Consider the following 20,660-nt stretch of genomic DNA (forward strand, 5'->3'; position numbering starts at 1 on the left):
ACTACACTGGGCGTGTCTTCCACTGCAACATTGTATTCCTAGCAACGGTTCGGAACCGCCAGCCACCACCTCCACTCCGACGACGACAACGAACGCCTTGGCCACCCGCCACCCACCACCTCGCCCAACCGCGCGTTGCCGCTTTCATCTAGTCCGGTCGCCGCCGCTCATCTCGACACCCAGAGTCGCCAAAGGAAGACTACATTGCGTGCTGGGGGAATTAATTTCGACTCCTACAGCTCCTATTGTTGATTCTCCTCTGCATTTCTCTTCTCTTCACCCACTCCAGCAAGCATGTGCCGCTTCGTGAGCTACGACGAGACCCGGAAGGCCACAGCTGACACCGACCCCAGATCGTGTACAAGGGCGCCGAGCCGATACAGCTCTCCCACCTCGTCACGCGCCCCCGGCACAGTATCACGAACCAGGCGTTCGAGTCCAAGCTGCGTTTGCCCAGCAGCCGGCCAATGAATGTGAGCTGGAATGTCCCTCGAACCGCAGCTGATACCCCAGGCGGACGGCTTCGGTATAGGGTGGTACGACCCGGTGCTGAGCGAGCCGACGGTGCACGCGTCCGGCGCGGCCGCGCACTCGCACCCGCACGCCACAGGCGTCGAGTCGACGCCGTCGTCGCGCCCAATATCGCCGCCGCTCCAGCTGCCCATCGTGCCAGAAGGTTCCTCGGCGGCGGGCCCGTCCACGCTGCGGACCGGCACGCCGCCCGCGCTCAGCCCGGGCGGGGCCGTGCTCCCCGACCCTGTAGAGGTCGCGGCGCAGGTCGCGGACGAGGCACGGTCCGCGGAAGTCGCGGCGCTGCGTGAGCGCGAGCGGGAGATTGAGAGCGAGCGGCCGTGCGTCTTCAAGTCGATCTCACCGGTGAGTAGTGAAGGGGCGGGGAAGCGGTGGCACGACTGACGGTCTCAGGCTTGGAGTAATGCCAACCTTACGCGTCTGGCCGAGAAGATTCGTAGCCCGCTTGTGTTTGCCCATGTGCGCGCCTCGACCATGAGCGGAGCTCGTGAGTTGAGCAACCGCGACATCAACTGACATGCAGCGAGCGAGGACAACTGCCACCCCTGGGTGTTTGACCGCCTCATGTGGATGCACAACGGCGAGATCAACGCGTTCCCCAAGATCAAGCGTGCGCTGCAGGCGTCGCTGTCAGAGGAGCTCTTCCTCTACCCATCTGGGTACACTGACTCGGAGTGGGCATTCATGGTCTTCCTCTCCATGGTGGGTGCTTGTGCCCCTGACGTGCGCTTACCCGCCAGCTCAAAGACCCCCACGCGCGCAGCTTCACGCACCGCGAGCTGTCCGACGCGATGATGAAGACGATCAAGTTCATCAACCAGCTGTCCAAAGAGGCGGGCATCACAGGCCCGAGCCTGATGAACTTTGTCGTGTCGGACGGGCACACGGTCGTGGCGACGCGCTACATCTCGAGCCGCACGTCCGAGGCCTCGTCCCTCTTCTTCTCGTCGGGCACCTCGTTTGACGAGTACGAGCCCGCCGCCGGGCTGTACCGCATGACCAAGGCCGACAAGCGCGAGCGCATCATCATGATCGCGAGCGAGCCGCTCACGTTTGAGCGGGCAGACTGGGTCGAAGTCAAGACCAACATGATGGTTGTCATCACTCCCAAGGTAGGTGCCACATCATGGTTGGATATACCTAACCCCCAGATGAACCTCCTCCAGATCCCCATCATTGACGACTACTGGGTCGCACCGCAGGACCCAGCGAGCCACTCGCGCTCGCCCGACTTTGCCATCAAGCTTGGCTTCGGACACGGGTTCGCGTACGACGCGGCGCTCGTCGCATAGCATAGTTTAGTTGCATCTGCCAATCATTGTATCCTGCGCTATGTTGCATCACACATCCCACCATGACATATGCGTGTACGCTACTCTTCCTCACTCCACTGCGCGTCGCGATCCGTAAGCGGGACGTACTGGGCCGGCGTCAGCGAGCCCCTCGTGCGACGAAAGCAACACACCATGACCCCGAACAGTTTCGTGCGCGTCACGGCGCCGTGCTCGTCCTTGTCCACCTGCCAGATGTCTACGTGGGTCAGTACGCCGCCCAAGCAGGCAGCCCACTCACCCTGGTGTCCGACGCCGACGGGGATGAACATGCGCCCCGGGGACGCGAGCTGCGCGACGAGCGCCTCAGGAATGGCAGGCGCGGCAGCGCCGACATGGATCGCAGCGTAGGGTGCTGCGTGGCGTCAGTCGGCTCACGGAGGGTGCATACCGTTTGGCGGCCAGCCTGTGTGCGGCGTCAGCGCTCCCCGTGCGTGACTCGAGTCCAACGATGCTCACCGGCCCGCCCATCGCCCAGAACAATATCGATCCCGTGCGCCACGCCGAGCGCGACGCCGTCCTTGGCCAAGTTGGCCCGCGACATGTCCGTCAGGCCGCGGATGTGGTCGATGCCGATGACTGTGGCGGAGGGCGCGAGGCGGTGGAGCACGGCCGTGACTGCGAGCAAGCGTCAGCGAGCGAGCTTGCACCCTCCCCCGTCTGTCCTTCATCGCCACACCCCAGCCCCAACGACGCACGATACCCCGACCCGCTCCCAACGTCCAGTATCGCCCCGCCCCTGTCCGCACGCTCGATATACGCAAGCAGGTTCTCACACGCGTGAGCGTGCATGTGCGGCGCGGAGATGGTCGCGTTGAAGCCTATGCGTCTGCGGGGGTCAGCGGACGACGGCGCGCTGACGCACTGCGGCGAGTCGTCGTATGCCGCTGAGCGGGTCGGGACGTAGTGCTTCCTGTCTACGAGCTTCATTGCCTCGCGTCGGCGTCAGCAGACGTACCGACGAGGCGTACCTGCGCGACCTTGTCGCTCGTGATTAGCCCGTTGGACGCCATACGGTCCACGAGCTGGCGCGTCAGCTCGTACGCCTGCGGCTCGCTGCGCTCGCCGCCGCTGGCCCCACCTCCGTGTTGGTGCGCCCGGACGACAGCCAGGCCATTGCGCGCGAGGCTGCCGCGCGCGCGGTGCGTAGGGGTTGTATGTGGGCTGACGGGGGTGGTGTCAGTGCTGCTCTTGTCGAGCAGCGTCAGTGTGTGAACACGGCTTGCGCGCATCTCGCCATGACGTCTTGTCTTGGTGGCGAGGACAGCCTCCACCATGCCCGCCAGTGCGAGATTTCCTGCACCCCGCTCTGCACACCGTTTTGCTCCCGGCCCCTCACACCCTGCACGCTTTGTAAGAAACCTTGTGCCACTGCCGCCACTTGCACCACTGTGCACCCGCTGCGCCTAACCATGCATGATGCGGCTACAGTACCCAGTATACAAAGACGTCACTCCAGTCTTGTCTAACACACGCTTAAGCGCGGGCAGCGAAACGGAGGTTGGCCTCGAGGGGGCCCTTGGGCTTGAGGAACTGGACGTAGGCACCGTCGTTGACGACCTGCTTGTTGGCCTTGAGGGCCTCGTAGTCGGGGCGGTCGAGCGAGGTGAAACCCCACTTCTTCGAGACAATGATCTTCTGGCGACCAGGGAACTTGTAACGAGCACGGCGGAGAGCCTCGATGATGACGGCCTTGTTGGCGTCACGGCAACGGATGGACATGATGACCTGGCCACTGGCGTGTGTCAGCAATTACCCTGTCTGCACTACTTCTCGCCACTTACATGTTGACACGGGCGACCGAGCCGTAGGGCTTACCCCAAGCACCACGCATACCCTGCTGAAGACGATCGGCACCGGCGCACGAAAGCATCTTGTTGATACGGATGATGTGGAAGGGGTGGACACGGACACGGAGGTGGAAGGCCTCCTTACCGGCAGTCTTCACAATGTACTTGTTGGCGCAAATACGGGCGGCCTCAAGAGCCTCGGAAGACAGCTGCTCGTACTCATCGGAAACGAGGTGGCAGCAGAAGGGGAAGTCGTCGACGGAAGCGCGCTTGCGGCCAAGGTCATAGATACGGATCTTGGCGTCGGGCACACCACGGTTGTAGCGCGACTTGGGGTAGGGCTTGTTCTTGCAGTAACGGTAGCAACGAGCGGGACGGCGACCCATCTTGAAAACTGGTGGCGTGGGTTAGTTGATGATCACAAGAACACGAAGGGGGGCCAGGTTATATACTGGTTTGTCGGTACACGTCCGCCCCGCTCCTTGCTGACCACCTGCTGAGCAATCACCACGCAAAACGTGACTCTTGGCTCAAATCTTCGTCCGCCGAGTCGCTTCCAATTTCCCAGCCTCCACATGCGGATCCCGGGGGGGCGCGTCTCGGCGGTCGTAGTGCAGGCGGCGCGGCGGAGTCGACGGCGATGGATGCTGGGGCTACACTCACCTGTCTAAAGGTTTTGAAGGATGAGAAGGGGTCAAGTGGTGATGACTAAATCAGTAGTACCAGCGGCGGCGGCAGCAGCCACTGTGCCAGTTGCCAGTCGTCTGCCAGCCAGCCAGGCTGACCAGCCCAGCGGCCATTCCACCACCCAGGCAGGCTGCTTGCTAACCCACCGTACAGTGTCGATTCGAATATCGACGGAATCAAATCGTTTCGGATCCGTGTGGTCGAGTCGACGGAGTTTTGCATCGGGAATTACAGGTGGAGGTGTGGCAGTTGGACTCTTCCGGGGCTCCAGGGTCTGATCGCGTGGGATGACGCAGGTCTGGCGGTTGCGACGCTAATCGTCGTTGAATGGCGAAGTCATGGCGCGACTGGCTTACGGCGGAGAGGCGCAATCACCCGTCGGTGTCACACGCCGCCCACCCACCCACACGCCACCCCACCCAGCCTGCAGCCTTATCCCCACCAACTACTAATAGCCCCTCCCCCAACCTCGTCACACAATGACTTCCATCATCCCCCCAACAGGCGACCTCCTCGTCGTCCTCCCATTCACCCCAGCACTCCTAGCAGACCCATCACCCCTCCTCCCACTCCTCTACTCGGCCGCCAAGAGCGTGTCCGGATCCGTCACTGTCCTCTTCTCCACCCCGGCCTCCGACCCCGACGGCCTTCAACTCTACGCCACCCTCCGTGCTGCGCCCAAAGCGCACTGGTCGGCCCTCTCGCACTTTCTCGCGCAGGCATACTCTGCCCTCGCAGCCGGTCAGCAGGCCGCAGACAACTTCCTCACAGAGGTAGAGGTCCGATTCGACGGAGAACTAGGCGAGTGGCAACACAAGCTCCCGGCAATTCCCCAACGCGTCATTGTCCTTGATTGTAAGTAGTCGTGCGATGGGGTGCGATTGCGATGGACGGCCGATCCTGACACATGCCCGAAGCACACAAGGACCTCGCATCCCGTATCCTCGAGACCGCCGGCGTCACCGCACCCCACCACACGGTCCCGTCCCCTCGTCTCCCCCCACCCGGCTCATTGCAGCCAGCCACCCCAGCCCCCGGCTACCCTGTAACCGCACTCGGCGGCACATTCGACCACCTCCACGCCGCGCACAAGATCCTGCTGCATATCGGCCTGTTCGTGACCGAGAAGCGCTTGTTTAACGGTATCATCTCCCCCGCACTCTTGGCAAGCAAGAGCAACGCTCATCTCGTCGAGTCGCTAGAGCAACGTATCGCAAACGTCGCTGCATTCCTGAACCGCACTGGGCCAGGAGACACCCTCGTTGAAGTCGAGGAAATCAAAGACGCACTCGGCCCCACTGCCTGGGACCCGACAATCAAAGCACTCGTTGTCAGCCGCGAGACTCTCGACGGCGGCGCACATATCAACAAGGTCCGCAAGGCCGACAATCTCGACGAACTCACCGTTCTCTCGATCGACGTCATCTCGTCTGATATCGACGGCGTAGCAGACGACAGCCACTTCCGTACCATCAACCTCGCGTCCGCCACCGACGCACAGCTCAAGACTGACAAGTTTGGATCCTCTGGAATTCGCTCCTGGATGTCCAACCACGGTATCAACGGCCCCGGCGGCCTCGCCTCGAGCCCCAACGTTCCCCGCCCGGGCGCGACGATTGACCCCGCCACTGGCAAGCCCCACACTGCTGGCCTGACGCGTGCCGAGCTCGAGGCCAAGCGTGCCTTTGAGGCGGCCAACTCTGGCGGCGGCGGCGGCCTCCAGTCCAGCCCCAATGTGCCCCGCCCCGGCGCGACCATCGACCCCGCCACTGGCAAGCCGCACTCGGCGGGCCTGACGCGCGCCGAGCTTGAGGCCAAGCGCGCCGCCGAGGCGGCCAACAAGTGATCTGTAAACCGAATAAACCGTTGTAGAGCAGAGATGATGACATACAAATGATGTGATGGGTATACAAATGCGAGATATATGTGTGCGGGGTGGGTGTGCTCCAGTCCAGCGGTATGTTGCCGCCTAGATCGACGTGCCAACATGGCGGCCCTCGTCGGCGTCAATCCTCGAGTCCATGATGAGGTTCTCTGGCCTAAAGGCCCACTTGTCAAACGTGTCGACGATACGGTGCCACTCCTCAATCTCGAGGTTGCGCACCGTGGTGGTCCGCGACACGGCGCGGCCAGCGTACGGGCTGTCCTCTGCCTCGATCTTGTCGAGCAAATTCTCGGCGCCGAACGCGAGGCTCGGCAGCACGACGGACAGCGGCTGGCTCTCGCGCACGAAGAGCTTGCGGAGGACGTACTCCCACGAGTCGCGGGTCTCAGGCAGCACTAGCGGGTCAGTGCGCGGCAGCAGCTCGAGGCCGAGGAGCAGCGGGCGGTCGATGACCTCGCTCTTTGGCGGGCGCTTCTTCGGGTCGAGCACGAGCGCCTCGCCGTCCGCAGCGACCATGCGCGAGCGGTGCGCGGGCGGGAACCAGTCGTCGCGGCGCGTGAGCGTCACTTCCGTGGTCGGGGGCGGGGCAGCAATCGTGTTGCTCGACCGCGGCTGCTTGGCGCTGCGCTCGCGCCAGTCCATGTCGGTGTAGGTCCGCTTGGAGCGCTTGTCGACGTCCGGCACGTGGTGGTACGGCGGCAGGGGCCGGATGTGGAACAGGGCCTGGGCGAGCACGCTGAGCTTTCCGCGGATCGTCTCGCCGCTTTGCGCCATGATACGCTGGGCGTGGCGTGTCAGCGCTGTCGTGCCCCCCGCTTCGCGCAACTCACATCGTACACGCTCTGCGTCACCAGCAGCGCGACGCGCACCCGGCCCCACTGCCACAGCCACGAGCGGCCGTACTCGTCTGACCCGACAACCGTCGTGATCCACTGGGACACCATCTGCTCGCCGAGCGTAGTGTCGGGGACGGACGCGACGAACGTGATCGGCGGCGCCATGGCCAGCCAGGGCCGCTTGGTGGCCTCGACGCCCGTCTTGTCGGCGTCGTACACCGGCAGCTTGGGCCATACCTCGGGGCTCGACAGGATCCCGGGCACCGTGTCCCACAAAAACGGGGACGAGATGCTAAACTTGAGCCGGTCGTCGAGCTGCGAGGGGTAGATGCGCGTCATGTCGCGGTCGGCCGCGCGCTTGGGAAAGTCCTTCATCCGCTCGGCGTCCTGCTGGTGGTTGAAGTCCCACGAGTTGGGCGGCGCCCAGTCCGGGTCGAACCCCAGTCCTCGCGACAGCTGGTTGACGGCCGGGTCGTTCGCGACCACCAGCACGGGCGTGCGCGCCTTCTCGCCGTTCTCTTTCGGCGGGATCTTGGCGGGCACGGCGTGCGCAACGTCCCAGGGGGGGAAGGTGAACTGGCCCGAGTTGCGGCGCTTCGTCTTGCCCATCTGCGCGCCAATCGGCCCGACCTCTGCCGCGACCTTGGCCCAGTCCTTTGGCGTGGTGGTATCCCGCCCGCCGGCGAGCAGCGCGCGCGTCATGATGCCCGTCGACGCATACGCGTCAATCACCACCTCGTTGTCCCGCAGCCCCAGGTGCCGCACGAACTGGTTCGCGATCGTCGGGTTGGTCAGGTAGTGCCGCTTGACCGACTCGCGCATGCCTGCGCTCGTCTCGATCGCGCTCGCGCGCGGGATCATCGTACGCCATTCTGCCGGCGGCGGTAGCGGCGGCAGGCGTAGTTTCGGCATCGGGGTGTGATGGGGTCGGGAGTTGAGGTCGATGATCGCATCGACTTGCCGACTTTCTGAAATTGCTGGTGGCGGAGATGTGAGCGGGAGCATTTTGGTGGAGGCTGGTGGAGGCGGGGTGGCACTTGTGTGGGGTATGCCTGTTCTACCACTTGCAACGACTGCAGCAGCCGCTGTGTCGGTGCTGGGGGTGTGTATGTTGAAGGGGGTCATGTTCAGATCCCTCAGAAGCCGTGGATACCTCGCACGAGGCCGGCGTTGGCGGTACTTCCCTCCCGGCGCAGCACTCACCATCGCCCGCCACCTCCAACCACACTGCCCCGCTCATAACACACGCGCACAAGTTCACCACCACACGGATATCCACCAGTCTCGGGCAGCCCAGTCTCGGGTATCAGCGCCAATTCAAAGCCTAGCCACATGCATACTGCACGTGCACTGCCATGGCCGACGAGTGAACCACGGCCACCGCCGCCTCCTCCACCCACAGCCCACTACACTACCACAACAGCCCGTGGATCACGCACACAGAGCGCCACTTTCCCATAAACCGCTCGCCCCGATAACTACTAGATCTGCAGCGCTACGCAGGCTAGGCTGTCGGAGGCTATCGGAGGCTTCCACTGATGCGAGCGCCGAATACGAGTCCGCGGTCCTGGTCCCACCACCCCGCCCCCGTAGCTCTAGCCCCGGAATGTAGCGGAAGTTGCTGTCGGCGCGCCCGCATTCCGCACGAGGCAAACTCTGTCCGTGTCGCGTGCACCGGGCGGGTCTGAAAGCCGTTAGTTACAGTAGTGAGTCACGGGTGCACGGGCAGTGACGGGCATGACGGGCACCGTGTAGCACGTGCTGACCTGCCCGTGTGTATCCTCCGGTGCAAACACTCCTCCGAGGTAGTGGTACAAGGTACGAGTGGCACAGCCTCTCACCCCATCAGCCGTTAGTCGTATCGCAACCCCACGCGTCATATCGCGCTCCACACGTCATCCGACATGAGCGGTACACACGCGGTAGTAGCCGCGGCTCGGAGGGCGACAAACACACATACGGCTGCGGCTGCTGTGTTTGTGTTGCGCGCCGTTTGATCGCCGCATGTTGTCACCGCCGCTCACTCCGCCATGATCCACTGGATAGGAACGGCGCCGCGCGTGCTGCCGGCGCGCGGGGCCCTGAAGTGTTATGTTAGTTGGAGCTGGCGTCGCCAGCGATTATGTTAGTGAGCGTCGTCGTAGGCGGCGGAAGCAGCGGCGGGTTGCGTGCCGTGTACGTTGTGTTGGGCGGCTGGCGGCTGGCGTCGCCGGGTTGTATACGGTGCGCGCTGCCTGCTTGCTCCTGCCTCATGTCTGCGGGTGTGTGCGTGCGATGGTCGTGGCTGCGGGTGCGGGTGCGTGCTGGCATCCTTTTTCTCGGGTATGCAGTGTGTGTGCATGTGCATGTGCACGCCCAGGTCCCATAACACCCACCACTGGGCGCGCCCAAGCGAGGTCCAACCTGCCTGCCCCCCGGTGCCAGTACCGCCAGTACCGTCAGTACCGCGTTCCCAGGACCTGGTGCCAAGGCCGAGCACACCATCAAGACTGCGGCGCGGCGTGCGTGACATGAGCTGCGCGGCATCGTACATAACCAGTGCCTTGCTGTCCCAACTGTCCGTCACGGCGATTATTACCTGCGTAAGTAGGATACCCACTCCGCACCACTGGCTCCGCGGTACGTGTGGCAATGACGGTAGACCCTCTCCCGCGCTCAGGGGTTGGTCTGCAGCCCGCCAAACCCCCCAGCCCCGGCGGTAATGTCGGTTCGCAGTTGGGCTCGTTTCGTTTGGGTTGTGCGTTTTTGTGCGACGTACCCTCTCCCGTGCGCGCGGGGCGAGCGGGGCTGGTAACGTGTCGATCCCCATGTCCCTAGTATTTGTTTGTCCGTCCAAGGTGCAACAGCACCCCGGCACCATCGGCGGTTATATTGCCATTACGGCAAACGCAGAGGCCATACCTGATGGCTCCACAGCGTTTACACTATCCCATGTCCCCAAATACCTGGACGGTGCGGGACCGACGCAGCGGAAGGTAGGTGGTGTGTGATGTCCCCCGCCTTCTGTGATCTGCAGCGCGTGCACGCGGAGCTTTGAGAGAAAAAAAGGGGTTTTTTATCAGGCTCGTCCAAAGCGTATTATGTATGTTAGGCAGCGATAACCGGTTCGCTCGTGGTGGTCGCCGACAACCGCGGCAATGTAAGACGTGGCATGTTGAGCGCGCTCCGTCTTCTGCACGTGATGTAATGGGAGCCAACAAGGTGGGCGTGGTGGGCAGCTGTCAGACAACAACGAGAGCGGGAACGCTGTTGAGAACGCGCTCCGCGGTTTGAGTTTGGTGATGCAAAGGGACCGGATCGAGGAGAGACGAGGTGAGCAAGTCAAAGGAAGGCCCAGGCAGAGCAAGGTGGTGTGTCGATGTGCCAGGTACCAGGAACACACTACTCCCCCTGCTAGACTGGTTTCAACTCAAGCCCCGCGGCGTGCATGCTAGCTGCTGCTGCTGCGTGGCGCCTGCTGCTCTGCTGCTGTTTCCCTTCCTGCCTTTGACCACCTCTTCTGCCCGTTGTCCCCGTCCCTTGCCCCCCCCCCTTCCCTTCTCGTCCCTGGACTTCTCGACCCCTCTCGCCATGCGGCACGCAGCTTGCGCCAAAACCTAACACCTTGTAGATCAGTCGGCGAGTCAATGCCACTTTTGATGCTTGCACGCACCAGCACACGCACGTACCACCAACACGCCAATGCACGGGCCAGAAGGGCCGTTCTGCGCGCGTCGTGACCCCCGGCCCCCCTCCTGCCACTCACTGGCGGCGGGGTGCGGGGAACAAAGAACTCGGAGACTGCAAGCAGCCACACTGTCCCTCAAGCCACGCCACGGCCCCGGCTGCATCACGCCGCCGCCGCCTGCAAGCCACCACAGGCCAACACCTGGCTTGTTCGGCAACTGGCACGCAGCATGTCAGCCAACCAGTCAGCAGCCCCTCGTTCCCCTCCACCAACCGATGCTGCGCCGACGACGACGTCGTCTGCCAATCTCCGTCTTGAAACAATAGAATGCGCAAGGGGGTGCTCTCCAGCCATCCCTTTCGGGCGCTTGCTCTGCACCCTTGTCACACTTCAAGTTCCACAGGACGGGGCATCAAAGGGAGGCAGCAAGAGGAGGCAGAGCAGAGCAGATCACACTACTCGGGCGCGAGGTCTCGTAGCGCAAGCTGGAATGCGGCGTACAAGAGGCGGGGTGGACCGTGGTTACGGCGCTGGGATCCTCGGGACGAGTGGTGGGCGGCGAGTCATGGTATCGACGACACAGACAGACGGCCGAGGCGACGGGCAGTTTACATGGGTCTAGGTCTTGCTCGACGCGGTGTGTACGAGGCTTTAGGCCCTGCGAGCTCGCGCGCGGCAAGAACGGCATGGACCTACGGGGCTTGGAGGTTTGACGTCTGAGGATGTCAAGGAACCTTTTGTGCTACATTTTGCGTGTTCCTGATAACGGCATGGGTTCATGGCAACACAACACGGTCGTTTGCCGTCCTTTCGCTTTTGCTCCTAATTGCCCCCCTTCTCGTCCCTCGCATTGCCTAGACTCAGAGACTGTGGGCAGCCCAGACTGTCGGTCGGTCGGTCGGTCGGTCGGGAGCTAGGCAGTGTGTCATTGAACGGGTCTGTCGGGTGAGCCTACAACGACACAAGACGCACGACAGCACAACGGCACTACACCAACGGCAACGACGCACGGCAGCATGCCAGAGGGACCCGTTGGTGTGTCTCGCGCTCTCTGACACAACGTAAGGCTCGCACAACCTTGTCTCCTCTTGTCAACACCATATTGTCGTCTCCCTTTAATCCTCATCATCCCAACTCCAAAGTCTCCCAATCCCGCAGCATCACGACAAACCAAATCCCCCTTCCCCCCCACCAACACATTCTTCCATCTTGGCAACAACACATCAACATCCTCATGACCATCAACAACACGCACGCGAGGCGATAGACTTCAAACAGACCGCCCCAGTTCCCCATCACCTGGTCTTTTAAACTTTGGCCCGCGCACTCTTATCCGTGCTTTGGTCCGCGCGCCCCGCCCTGGCCGAACTCGGCCCTCCCCTCACCCCCCCGCCCCCGACCTTTTCGCGCAGACAAGCAGCAGAGCAAGCAGATATCGCCGCGGGCACGCACAGCTTGCACAAGCAGAGACATCAGCTGCATACCAGCAAGAGCACGGCTCGTCGTCGACGTCGTCGTACCCCCGTGTCGCCCTCTGGCCAACCTAAACAGCTCGGCGCGCTACCACTCTAGCCGGGTACCCGGAGCGTACGAGAAATGTCTGGTGAGCAGTCGTGTCCAAACTCTCCGCAAACCACCTCTGCGTTCGTTGCTTCACGCATCGCATCGCTGTCACGCTCGCCCACTTCGCTTGCCGGTTCCAGAGAACGCGGAATTCTTGCCTCTCGCTTCCATGCGACGTCGCACCAACACGCGGGCGGGCGGCGTCGTTGCAGGATCGATTCAACGCCACGACACGAAACTCTGTTTACTGACTGCCCTTGCAGACTTCCCCTTTGTCTCAGCCACGTCAGCCAATGCAATCATCTCCGAACTGCGCCCCACCATACTCTCCGGGCCCGCTCTTGGCCATGTCAATGCCATCCTCGACGAGGTCCTCGTCTCCATCATTGAGGCGTCGGCATCACTCAACCCTGCCGATTTGAGGACAAAGGGCTTTCCCGCAGTCTTTGCCGAAGCCGCCTCGGAACAGCACGCCTCGGTGGGCTCTCTCGGCCGCGCTGCCATCGGAGAAGCAGAAGTCGAGATCCGCAGCTGGTATGAGGCGCACCCCTCTGCCCGCGATGGCTTCCGCGGCTTTCCGCCACGAGGCAATGGAAGGGGCTTAACCGAAGAGGCTGAGAGAAGAAAGAAGGAGTTCCCCGTCGCAGAAGCCGTCGAGCTCATGAGGCTCAAGACGTCTTCCTTCTCTGTGAGTTCTTGCTGCGCGGGGGGTTGTCGGCGTCTGCCGCCGCCGCCGCATGGAGGCATGTGGTGTGGGGCCGAGGCGTACGTCGAAGGCCGTTGTCGCCCCTGAGGGCGTGTGCAGCACCAGTGTGGCAGACGCCGATCACGACGAAAGGATGCTCCTGTGGTGTTTGAAACGGCAACCGTGACGCTGACGCCTCATGCCCCCAGACCTTTGCCCCTGAGCCTTCCCCTCCACAACACGACGTCGACAGCACGTTTGCCCTATGGCAGCAAGCTGGTGGTGATATCGGCGAGGAGACAGTATCCCCAGCTGCCCTCTGGCTCACAGCGGTGTTAGAGTACGTGGTTGTCGTCACTGACCGTCACTCCGCAGTCGTCCTGACACCGCCTCCCAGACACATCTGCGAGCACATCTTATCAAAGTTGACCCAGGTCCTTGGCCGCGACTGCGTCTCCACGACAGCAGACACTGCAGACCTCTACACCGCAATATGCGAGGACGACAGCATGTACGCCATCTTCACGCGGATGAAGGGTGTGTAAAAGGCCATCAGGTCCCAGTGTACCTTGCTGACCCCCTCCCCCCCTAGTGCGAACAAAACTGGAACAGGAAGCACGAGGAATGGCCGGTCCTAAGCGACCGTTTCGGAGTACAAGCGGTCCCTCACCGACGGTCGAGCCTGCAGTGTCACCAGATGGCTCGTTCGCATCCCTGCCAGCGTCCAACCGGGACGATTACAGACTGCACAAGAAGTATGGCAGCACGGGCGCCAGCAGCACAAACCGCCCTGCGAGCGATCAATTTGCTCGTGTGCCACTGGCCACGAACAGCAAACCGCCCCCTGTGCCCTCGTCTGGCCAGCACAAGAGAGCCTCGAGCGTTCTCAGCCTGTCGGCAAGACAAATTATCGGCGCATGGCAGCAGGGGCAGGATGAGACGGACAAGAGCTCGAAGCGGTTGTCGGTTGGCCAGGCTGAGGACGACTTTGACGCCCTGATCCGCAGCGGCGAGACGATGCGTGTCAGTTTGACCCCAAGTCGTTTGAGCACCTTTGATGTGAGTTGGATCAAAGCGGAGAGGGGACCGTAACGCTGACCTCGGCTCAGCCCTCCTTCATCTCTTCGAACATGCGGGACAAGAGGAATAGTGGGGCTACTAGCGACTACATCTCAGCACAACAATCCTCCAGCGAGTCGTCATTGTTATCTAGCAACAGCACACAAGCGAGCACAGCCGAATCCGGGATGGTCACTGGAGCATCGCAGCGCGTAGCCGCTGGCCGCAGCCTGTCGGCTGCAACAGCAAAGGCCGGTACTGTTCGTCGTTCAACCATCGAGGAGAATGAGGAGGAGGGGACGAATGCCGAACCAGAGGTGGAAACGCTCAAGGCCGAGCCCGAGGCGTACCAATCGACCTCCCCAGCGACTGGCTCGTCCTCCGCCTCTGGGTCTGGTTCGGGATCAGGTGGCACCCAGGTCGACACCCCAACACCCCGTGGCTCCTTGCTGAGACTGCCTGCGACGGCAGTAGCATCCGAACCTACCAACTCACCTCATTCATCGCCTGGCGCGGTGCATGACTCGCCTCGCGCTGCCAGCGAGGGCGCAGATGAAAACAATGGGACACAGACTGTCCGTCTGCGCGCAAAGCCCGCCTCTGTGCGTGACCGTGGAAACACGGGCGACCTGTCCGACTTTCTCAAGAACACTGCACCTGTCGAGTACATCAAGGGCACAGCACCGGCCGAGCCGGCAGTTGAGGCGTCGTCGTCGACCACGCTGCCCCAGGTCCAGGTCAACAACGAGCCCGTCGTGGACAAGGGGATTGAGAACATTGCTGTGAAGAAGAAAGGACCCAGGTTCAAGGCGATCATGTCCCGCATGTCGGTGCAGAAGAAGGACAAGAAGGACGACGACCCAGGCATCAAGGCGTGGGCTGAGAAGACCCTTGTGCCCTCGCCTTCGAACCAAACATTAAAGTCGCACGGAATGAACGGCGGCGACAAGTCTCAGCTCTGCAGCAAGAAGTCTTCTAGCAGTTTTGCCTCGGCTTCAACCCTCATGCCGCCTGCGCTATCGCCGGCAGCCTCGATCGACTCTGTTGGTTCGACACCGCTCACTACGCGCGAAGTGCTGAGAAAGCCTTCGCTAGTGCGCAAGTGGGCGGCGCAAGTGACTGCTGGAGAGCCCAACCGCCGTCGCAGCCGCTCACCGCTCATGCCCAACTCGCCCATGCTGGGCTCAGAGCAGCAGCACGGCGAGGATGAGGAGCTGGGCGACACGTTGACGGAAGAGCCGGCGTCCATGGAGACCAGCGAGGTGGGCCTCGGCCTCGGCTCACCTGCTGTCATTCATTCCCGGGCTACCAACGGCCACATCAGCACCATCGAGGAGAGCGACTACTACGAGGACTCGCTTGGTGCTGCCGGAACAAGGGACACGATCGAGACGAGCGCGACGCTGGACACGATGGCGACCATCGACACGGTGGACCGCGGACCGCAGGGACCCGAGCAGGCTCTGGCCGTGTTGACGGCCGCGTCCAAGTCCAACTCTCCTGTCACGACTCCGTCTACCCCGGACGAAAGGTTCCAGACGTCAGCTCTCCCGAGCAAGTCCAGCAAGAGCAAATCGATTGCTTCGGGCCGTTCGTCGCTCGTCTTCTCCAGCTCGGTGCAGTACGGGGACAACGAGGACGGGGAGGAGGAGCGCGCGGCGGCTGCGTCCACGCATGGGACGACCTCCGCCACCGAGTCCCCTTCCATCGACTCGGTACCCCCCGCCTCGGCGCTCCCTGCCAGGGTGTCTCACAAGAAGGCTCGCTCTCGCCACTCGAGCTATGCGTCCTTGTCTCGACGCCCGGAGCCCGTCGAGCCGGGCAAGAACTTTGTCGATGTTGCCGACCTCGTGCCGCTCCGCCAGCTCCTGGACCACGCGACAACAGCGCGCGAGTGCCAACTGCTTCTGGACGCCATCCTGAGCCAGCTTGGCGTGCCCCGCGGCGAGATCCTCGGAGGCACCGTCGCCCACCCCGACGACCGTGTCGTTGCGTGGCTCCTGTCCGGCCGTGAGGGCCCAGTGGGAGACATCACCCCGGTGCACCCCAAGTCCCACTCGCGCGCGTCGTCGTACGCTGGCGGCCACGGGCGTACGTCATCCAAGCACATGCCGAGCAGCCGGAGCGCGAGCAGCCTCAGCGGCCGGCGCCGCATCGCGCCCGAGGCGGCCAACAAGAACCTCCCGGCGCTCCCACCTCCCTCGCCGCTCGGCGAGGAGGCTCCCGCGCTGACGCCGATCGCTACAGCGCCAGTCACCCCCGAGCCCGCCCCCGTTACCCGCACGCCCGTCGTCTCGCCGCCGAGCCGCAAGCAGCCGATCGCCATCGAGATTGGCGCCACCGCTGGCGAGATTGACTCTGCGAGGAAGGCCGACGCCCGACGCGCCCGGCGCGCGTCGGCGCCGCTCATGAGCCCCAGCCCTGACCTTGGGCTGACTTCAAGCCCCAAGCTGGCCAGCGCGCTCGAGGTGCCCTCCCCGCGCATGTAATGCGCCGTCTCTCTATTGTCAAATGTCTCGAACAATCTGTGAAACATCTAGGAAGGATAGACCTGTATAGACCTGGCTTGACCCAAGGACATTGGGCTGTAGAGTATTAACATATGGTATGCATGCCGTAGTACTTGGCGCGGGGGGGAAGCGGGTGCGAGCTGGGGGCGAGACTGCGCCGACGGCCTCAGGAGTGCGCGGGGTGCGAGCCGGTGTGTCCGTCGAGGTGCAGAGAGTGCAGTGTTAGTTGGGTCCCGCCTCGTGCCCGTCGCCACGGGCTGTTGGTCAGCCAGGCATCCAGGCAGCCGGCCAGCCAGGCAGGGGCAGGCAGCGAGCGTCGCCGTCGCCGTCCAGTCAGCAGGCCATCACACATCGCCGGCAACCACACCATCTCGAAACAATCCTCGTGCATATCCAAATCCATAAGACGACAGCGCAGTGACCATAAGACGACAGCGCAGTGACCATAAGACGACAGCGCAGTGACGACACCGAAGCGCCGCCGCACACAGCCAGCCTCACGCGCCTACGGCGCGTTCGGCTGCAATGTCCACCCGGCATGAAACTCCACCACCCGTGTTTGTCGGGCCCGGAGCGATTAATGGGCGGTAGTAAGGCTCGCTCTCCGCTCGTCGGCCCGCGCCCAGCCGAGTGGTAGCAAGGCGTAGACCCCCCCGAGGGACGGGGGGTGGGCTGTGGGGGTCCGATGTTGGCGTTGGGAGAGAACGACAGCCGCAGGCTGGCGTTCTTAAATATTGCGGCTGGGTGCGAGCGCGGCGCTTGCGGCGTTTTTTGGTCGATTTTGCCCCCGCTCCCTGTGGTGGTGGCTCAAAGTGGCACTTGGTGCATTACGCCCTATTAAGACAACTGTGTACAAGACTACTACTGGCGAATGCTGAACGGACTGGACTGGGACTGGGGCTGCAACGGGGTCGTGCCTGCTTAACCGGCAAGGTTGCAGAGACCGGGACGAAGGGCGCACCACTCGGGCTGGATGGGGATCGCGCGCACCCCCTTGTCGACGATACGGTAGCGGATGTCGTGGAGGCGGCCCGTGGCGCTGACTGCGCTCAGCGGGAAGCCCTTGGCGCCGCCGCCGGTCCAGAAGACCTCGGCAAAGGCCGCAGCGCGGGGCCAGATCTGCGAGTCGATGTTGGACTCGTCGGTCTGCTCGGCCCAGACAGATGCCTGGCCTGGGGGTGTGAGTAAGGGAGGTAGGGATGGCGACGGCCCGACTCACCGCCGAGGACCTGCGCGTGCTGCGCCGGCGTGGTGCCGTTGTAAGGGTCAAACGAGTAGATGTGCGCCCAGGTCTTGTACGGGTCGCACCACGAGTTGAGGCCGCCGTCGGCGGTGACCCAGCCGCCCTGGCCACAGTCCTGTTGCGGGTTAGTGCTGCCAACGGCTCAATCACCCACGAGGTAGAAGTAGTCGTTGGACGCGTGCACGAGGCGGAGGCCCTTGTCAGCCACCTGCTTGACGCTGGCGCTGCTGATCCAGACCTGGACGACGGTGGCGGGGTCGAGGCCGGTGTCGCCGTGCGAGATGGCCTGGGTGTGAGCGATGCCTCTTGGGGCCGCTTACCATCTCCTCCCACACGACGGGGGTGCGGCCGACGCTGCGGAGCGTGTTGTGCGTCTGGACGGTAAAGTTCTTGAGGGCGTTCTCGATCGTCCAAGAGTTGGCCTTGAGGATGGCCTGGGTGGGGGCGTCCTCGTCCTGGGGAGGGGTGAGCAAAGTGTCGCCGCACGCCACACTCACATAGCACTTGACGTTGAGCTCGTCGCCGCCGGTGCCAAAGTACGCGCTCTTGGTCAGACCCGCGACCGACTTGAACAGCGACGACACAAAGCCAGTCACCTTCTGGTCGGCGAAGCGGAGCTGGCCGGCAGGCGGCTCGTTGGCGTACGTCGTCCACGGGCGCTTCTCAAAGCAGGCAATGTAGTCGGGGTACGAGTCGTAGATGATGGACGTGTGGCCCGGGGTGTCGATCTCGATGACGACGTCGATGCCGCGCTGGGCGTGTCAGCCTTGGTCTGGATCCTGGCTCGCTACTCACCTCGCCAGCATACTGGATAATGTCCTTGACCTGGGCCTCGGAGTAGACCTCGGCGGGCGAGTAGGCGCCCTTGGCGGCGAGGTTGGGGAAGGCGGACAGGGCCAGGGGCCACGACTGCGAGTCGACAATGTGCCAGTGGAGGACGTTGAGCTGGAAGTTGGGTTAGCACTGTCCGATCGCGCGGCCCACCCACCTTGACAAGGCTCATGATGTCGAGCTGGCGCTTGATCGTCTCGACCGAGAAGAAGTGGCGCGACGTATCAATCAGGACCGCGCGCCAGGGGAAAGCGGGCTTGTCATCGATGTGGTAGGGCGCGTACGGCGCGAACGTGGGGTTGGCTCCGCCTCCGCTGCCGCCGCCGCCCCAGTTGGCAGCGTCGGCGACCTCACCATCGCGCGCCTGGCGGTAGTCGCGGCGGGCGACCTTTGCGCCCTTGTTGAGCTTGAACCAGAGGTTCTCGAAGGTGGTGAGGGCGCGGAGGAGGCCGAGCGAGCTGGCGCCGGTGGCGCTCGCGACGCCCGCGGCGGACACGTCGAGAGTGTACGCCTCGTTGGCGATACGCTTGTCGACTGGCTGGTCGCGACGGACGCGATCGGGTCCTGGACCGCGCCCTTGGCGTAGTTGAGCACCAGCTCCTTGACGTACGACTTGCAGCCCTGGCCGTTGGGGAAGAACTCTGCGCCGTGGGTGGGCGAGAGGAACTGGTGCTGCGAGCGCTGGAGGTTGGCCTGCGTGCGCGCGATGGCCGACACGAGGTCGGCGGGCGCCTTGCCCCCCGCCACCGAGATCTTGAACCCGCGGTCGAGGCACACGGTGCTGTTGCCCGTCGTGGAGGACGCGGGCGCGGGCCAGACGTTGAGGTCGGCAGCCGCGGGGGCGGCGAGCAGGGCAGCGACAGCGAAGAGGGTCTTGAGGAGCATTGTAGTTGTGGGTGTGCGTGTGTTTCTTTCGTTCGAGGAGTCGGGAGTCGTTGGGGGGTAAGCCCGCCCGCAGTCCAGAGCTAGGTATTTAAGCTGGCGAGAGACGAGACACCGCCGCAGTGAGTGATGCCGATGGTGTCGAGGCAATGATGGTGGCCCGAGACAGCGCAGCACCAGTCGTGGGCCGACCCGGCTCACGAGTGATGGCCTTCCCGCTAGCCGACCCGGCGGCGATAACAGCGACCTTGAGCGTCAAGCCGAGTCACGACGCAACGTGCGCGACATCACGAGGTGCCCTCGTCGTCCGTCCGGCGACTTGTCCGCGGTCATGTCTCGAGGCGAGGCCCAAGAGCCCGTCTGGTGGACCACGGCGCCGTAAGCTGGCGCTTGCGCTGACCAGCGCGCATCGGGAACCCCGCACGGCGACGACGCGGCGTAAGCTGCAGCTCGACGCTACGAACCGAGCTGGACGTCCCGCCTGACTTGTTTTAGGGGCAAGACAGATAGAGTTGGGTTCAAGCAGCGACAAGGCAAGGCGAGGCGCCGAGGCGCGCGAGGCACGCAAATGCCAAGCTGCTTCCAGCGGCACATGACGTCGCTTGCTTCCCAGTTTAGCGTCGCGCGTGCAGCCATATCAACGCGCCAGTGCGTGCGTCCACCGGCCCATTCTCAAGATGCGCCTGCGGCGATGTCGCCGAGATTACTCCGATCAGTGGGGGCGCACGGTCGCGCGTGCTCGAGGGCACTCGGCAGCGCTGCAGCGCGCACAGGCACTTGGGCCGGTATGCGGGGGTCAGTGTGGCCTTGCCCAGCCTGGCCTGGTCTGGCCTGCTGTACCCGCCTGGCCTGGCGTGGCCTTGCCCCATGCCTCTCTCTACTGCTCGAGCTCAACTCCATGGCGCGCGCGTTCGTCCCCATGCTCGCTTGCTCTCCCGATCTGGCTCTGCTATCAACGCGCGCTCCACGCACGATTCCCGCGATCGCACCCCACCCCACCCCACCCCACCACCCCCGCGGCGACCGCGCCGCGGCGTGACGAGGAGCACGAGATGGCGAGATGGTGGCGCGCGCGTGGCGTCCACGCGCCGAAGTATGCGTGGGATTGCGGAGCGCTTCGCGGCGGGGTACGGCACAGCGCGGCGCGATAAGCTGCCTTT

General features: G+C 63.5%; 7 protein-coding genes across 7 annotated transcripts; 3 read left to right on the top strand and 4 right to left on the bottom strand.

The window, feature by feature from the left end:
- Positions 1 to 294: 294 nt before the first annotated feature.
- DUG3 (putative glutamine amidotransferase DUG3) lies at positions 295 to 1,823 on the top strand (the record flags this gene model as incomplete). Its single annotated transcript, XM_062775885.1, has 7 exons — positions 295 to 306; positions 354 to 473; positions 514 to 876; positions 925 to 1,018; positions 1,055 to 1,233; positions 1,272 to 1,643; positions 1,683 to 1,823. The coding sequence occupies 7 exons, from the start codon at positions 295 to 297 to the stop codon at positions 1,821 to 1,823; spliced, it is 1,281 nt and encodes a 426-aa protein (XP_062631869.1).
- Positions 1,824 to 1,903: 80 nt separating this feature from the next.
- Positions 1,904 to 3,064, bottom strand: PCMT1 (Protein-L-isoaspartate(D-aspartate) O-methyltransferase; the record flags this gene model as incomplete). Its single annotated transcript, XM_062775886.1, has 8 exons — positions 2,944 to 3,064; positions 2,834 to 2,887; positions 2,728 to 2,795; positions 2,561 to 2,691; positions 2,322 to 2,480; positions 2,104 to 2,217; positions 1,997 to 2,061; positions 1,904 to 1,951 (listed from the first exon to the last, which is right to left on the bottom strand). The coding sequence occupies exons 1-8, from the start codon at positions 2,977 to 2,979 to the stop codon at positions 1,904 to 1,906; spliced, it is 675 nt and encodes a 224-aa protein (XP_062631870.1). The 5' UTR covers positions 2,980 to 3,064.
- Positions 3,065 to 3,262: 198 nt separating this feature from the next.
- RPL10 (60S ribosomal protein L10) lies at positions 3,263 to 4,358 on the bottom strand. The gene is made up of 3 exons (XM_062775887.1): positions 4,316 to 4,358; positions 3,647 to 4,046; positions 3,263 to 3,597 (listed from the first exon to the last, which is right to left on the bottom strand). Exons 2-3 carry the CDS (start codon positions 4,036 to 4,038, stop codon positions 3,339 to 3,341), a joined length of 651 nt encoding a protein of 216 aa, XP_062631871.1. The 5' UTR covers positions 4,039 to 4,046; positions 4,316 to 4,358; the 3' UTR covers positions 3,263 to 3,338.
- A 456-nt stretch (positions 4,359 to 4,814) lies between these two features.
- Positions 4,815 to 6,264, top strand: CAB4 (Phosphopantetheine adenylyltransferase). Its single transcript, XM_062775888.1, has 2 exons — positions 4,815 to 5,194; positions 5,257 to 6,264. Exons 1-2 carry the CDS (start codon positions 4,819 to 4,821, stop codon positions 6,183 to 6,185), a joined length of 1,305 nt encoding a protein of 434 aa, XP_062631872.1. The 5' UTR covers positions 4,815 to 4,818; the 3' UTR covers positions 6,186 to 6,264.
- LOC62_07G009334 (uncharacterized protein) lies at positions 6,240 to 7,989 on the bottom strand. Its single transcript, XM_062775889.1, has 2 exons — positions 7,055 to 7,989; positions 6,240 to 7,004 (listed from the first exon to the last, which is right to left on the bottom strand). The coding sequence occupies exons 1-2, from the start codon at positions 7,970 to 7,972 to the stop codon at positions 6,309 to 6,311; spliced, it is 1,614 nt and encodes a 537-aa protein (XP_062631873.1). The 5' UTR covers positions 7,973 to 7,989; the 3' UTR covers positions 6,240 to 6,308.
- Positions 7,990 to 12,239: 4,250 nt separating this feature from the next.
- Positions 12,240 to 16,661, top strand: LOC62_07G009335 (uncharacterized protein). Its single transcript, XM_062775890.1, has 6 exons — positions 12,240 to 12,330; positions 12,554 to 12,978; positions 13,185 to 13,315; positions 13,373 to 13,512; positions 13,568 to 14,034; positions 14,085 to 16,661. The coding sequence occupies exons 1-6, from the start codon at positions 12,324 to 12,326 to the stop codon at positions 16,521 to 16,523; spliced, it is 3,609 nt and encodes a 1,202-aa protein (XP_062631874.1). The 5' UTR covers positions 12,240 to 12,323; the 3' UTR covers positions 16,524 to 16,661.
- A 760-nt stretch (positions 16,662 to 17,421) lies between these two features.
- ARB_07893_1 (Beta-hexosaminidase) lies at positions 17,422 to 19,503 on the bottom strand (the record flags this gene model as incomplete). Its single annotated transcript, XM_062775891.1, is given in 8 exon segments — positions 17,422 to 17,716; positions 17,764 to 17,902; positions 17,942 to 18,073; positions 18,108 to 18,242; positions 18,285 to 18,539; positions 18,583 to 18,732; positions 18,776 to 19,156; positions 19,168 to 19,503. 8 exon segments carry the CDS (start codon positions 19,501 to 19,503, stop codon positions 17,466 to 17,468), a joined length of 1,779 nt encoding a protein of 592 aa, XP_062631875.1. The 3' UTR covers positions 17,422 to 17,465.
- Positions 19,504 to 20,660: the final 1,157 nt, after the last annotated feature.

The sequence above is a fragment of the Vanrija pseudolonga genome, chromosome 7, assembly GCF_020906515.1.
Source record: "Vanrija pseudolonga chromosome 7, complete sequence".
Classification (NCBI taxonomy): Eukaryota; Fungi; Basidiomycota; class Tremellomycetes; order Trichosporonales; family Trichosporonaceae; genus Vanrija; species Vanrija pseudolonga.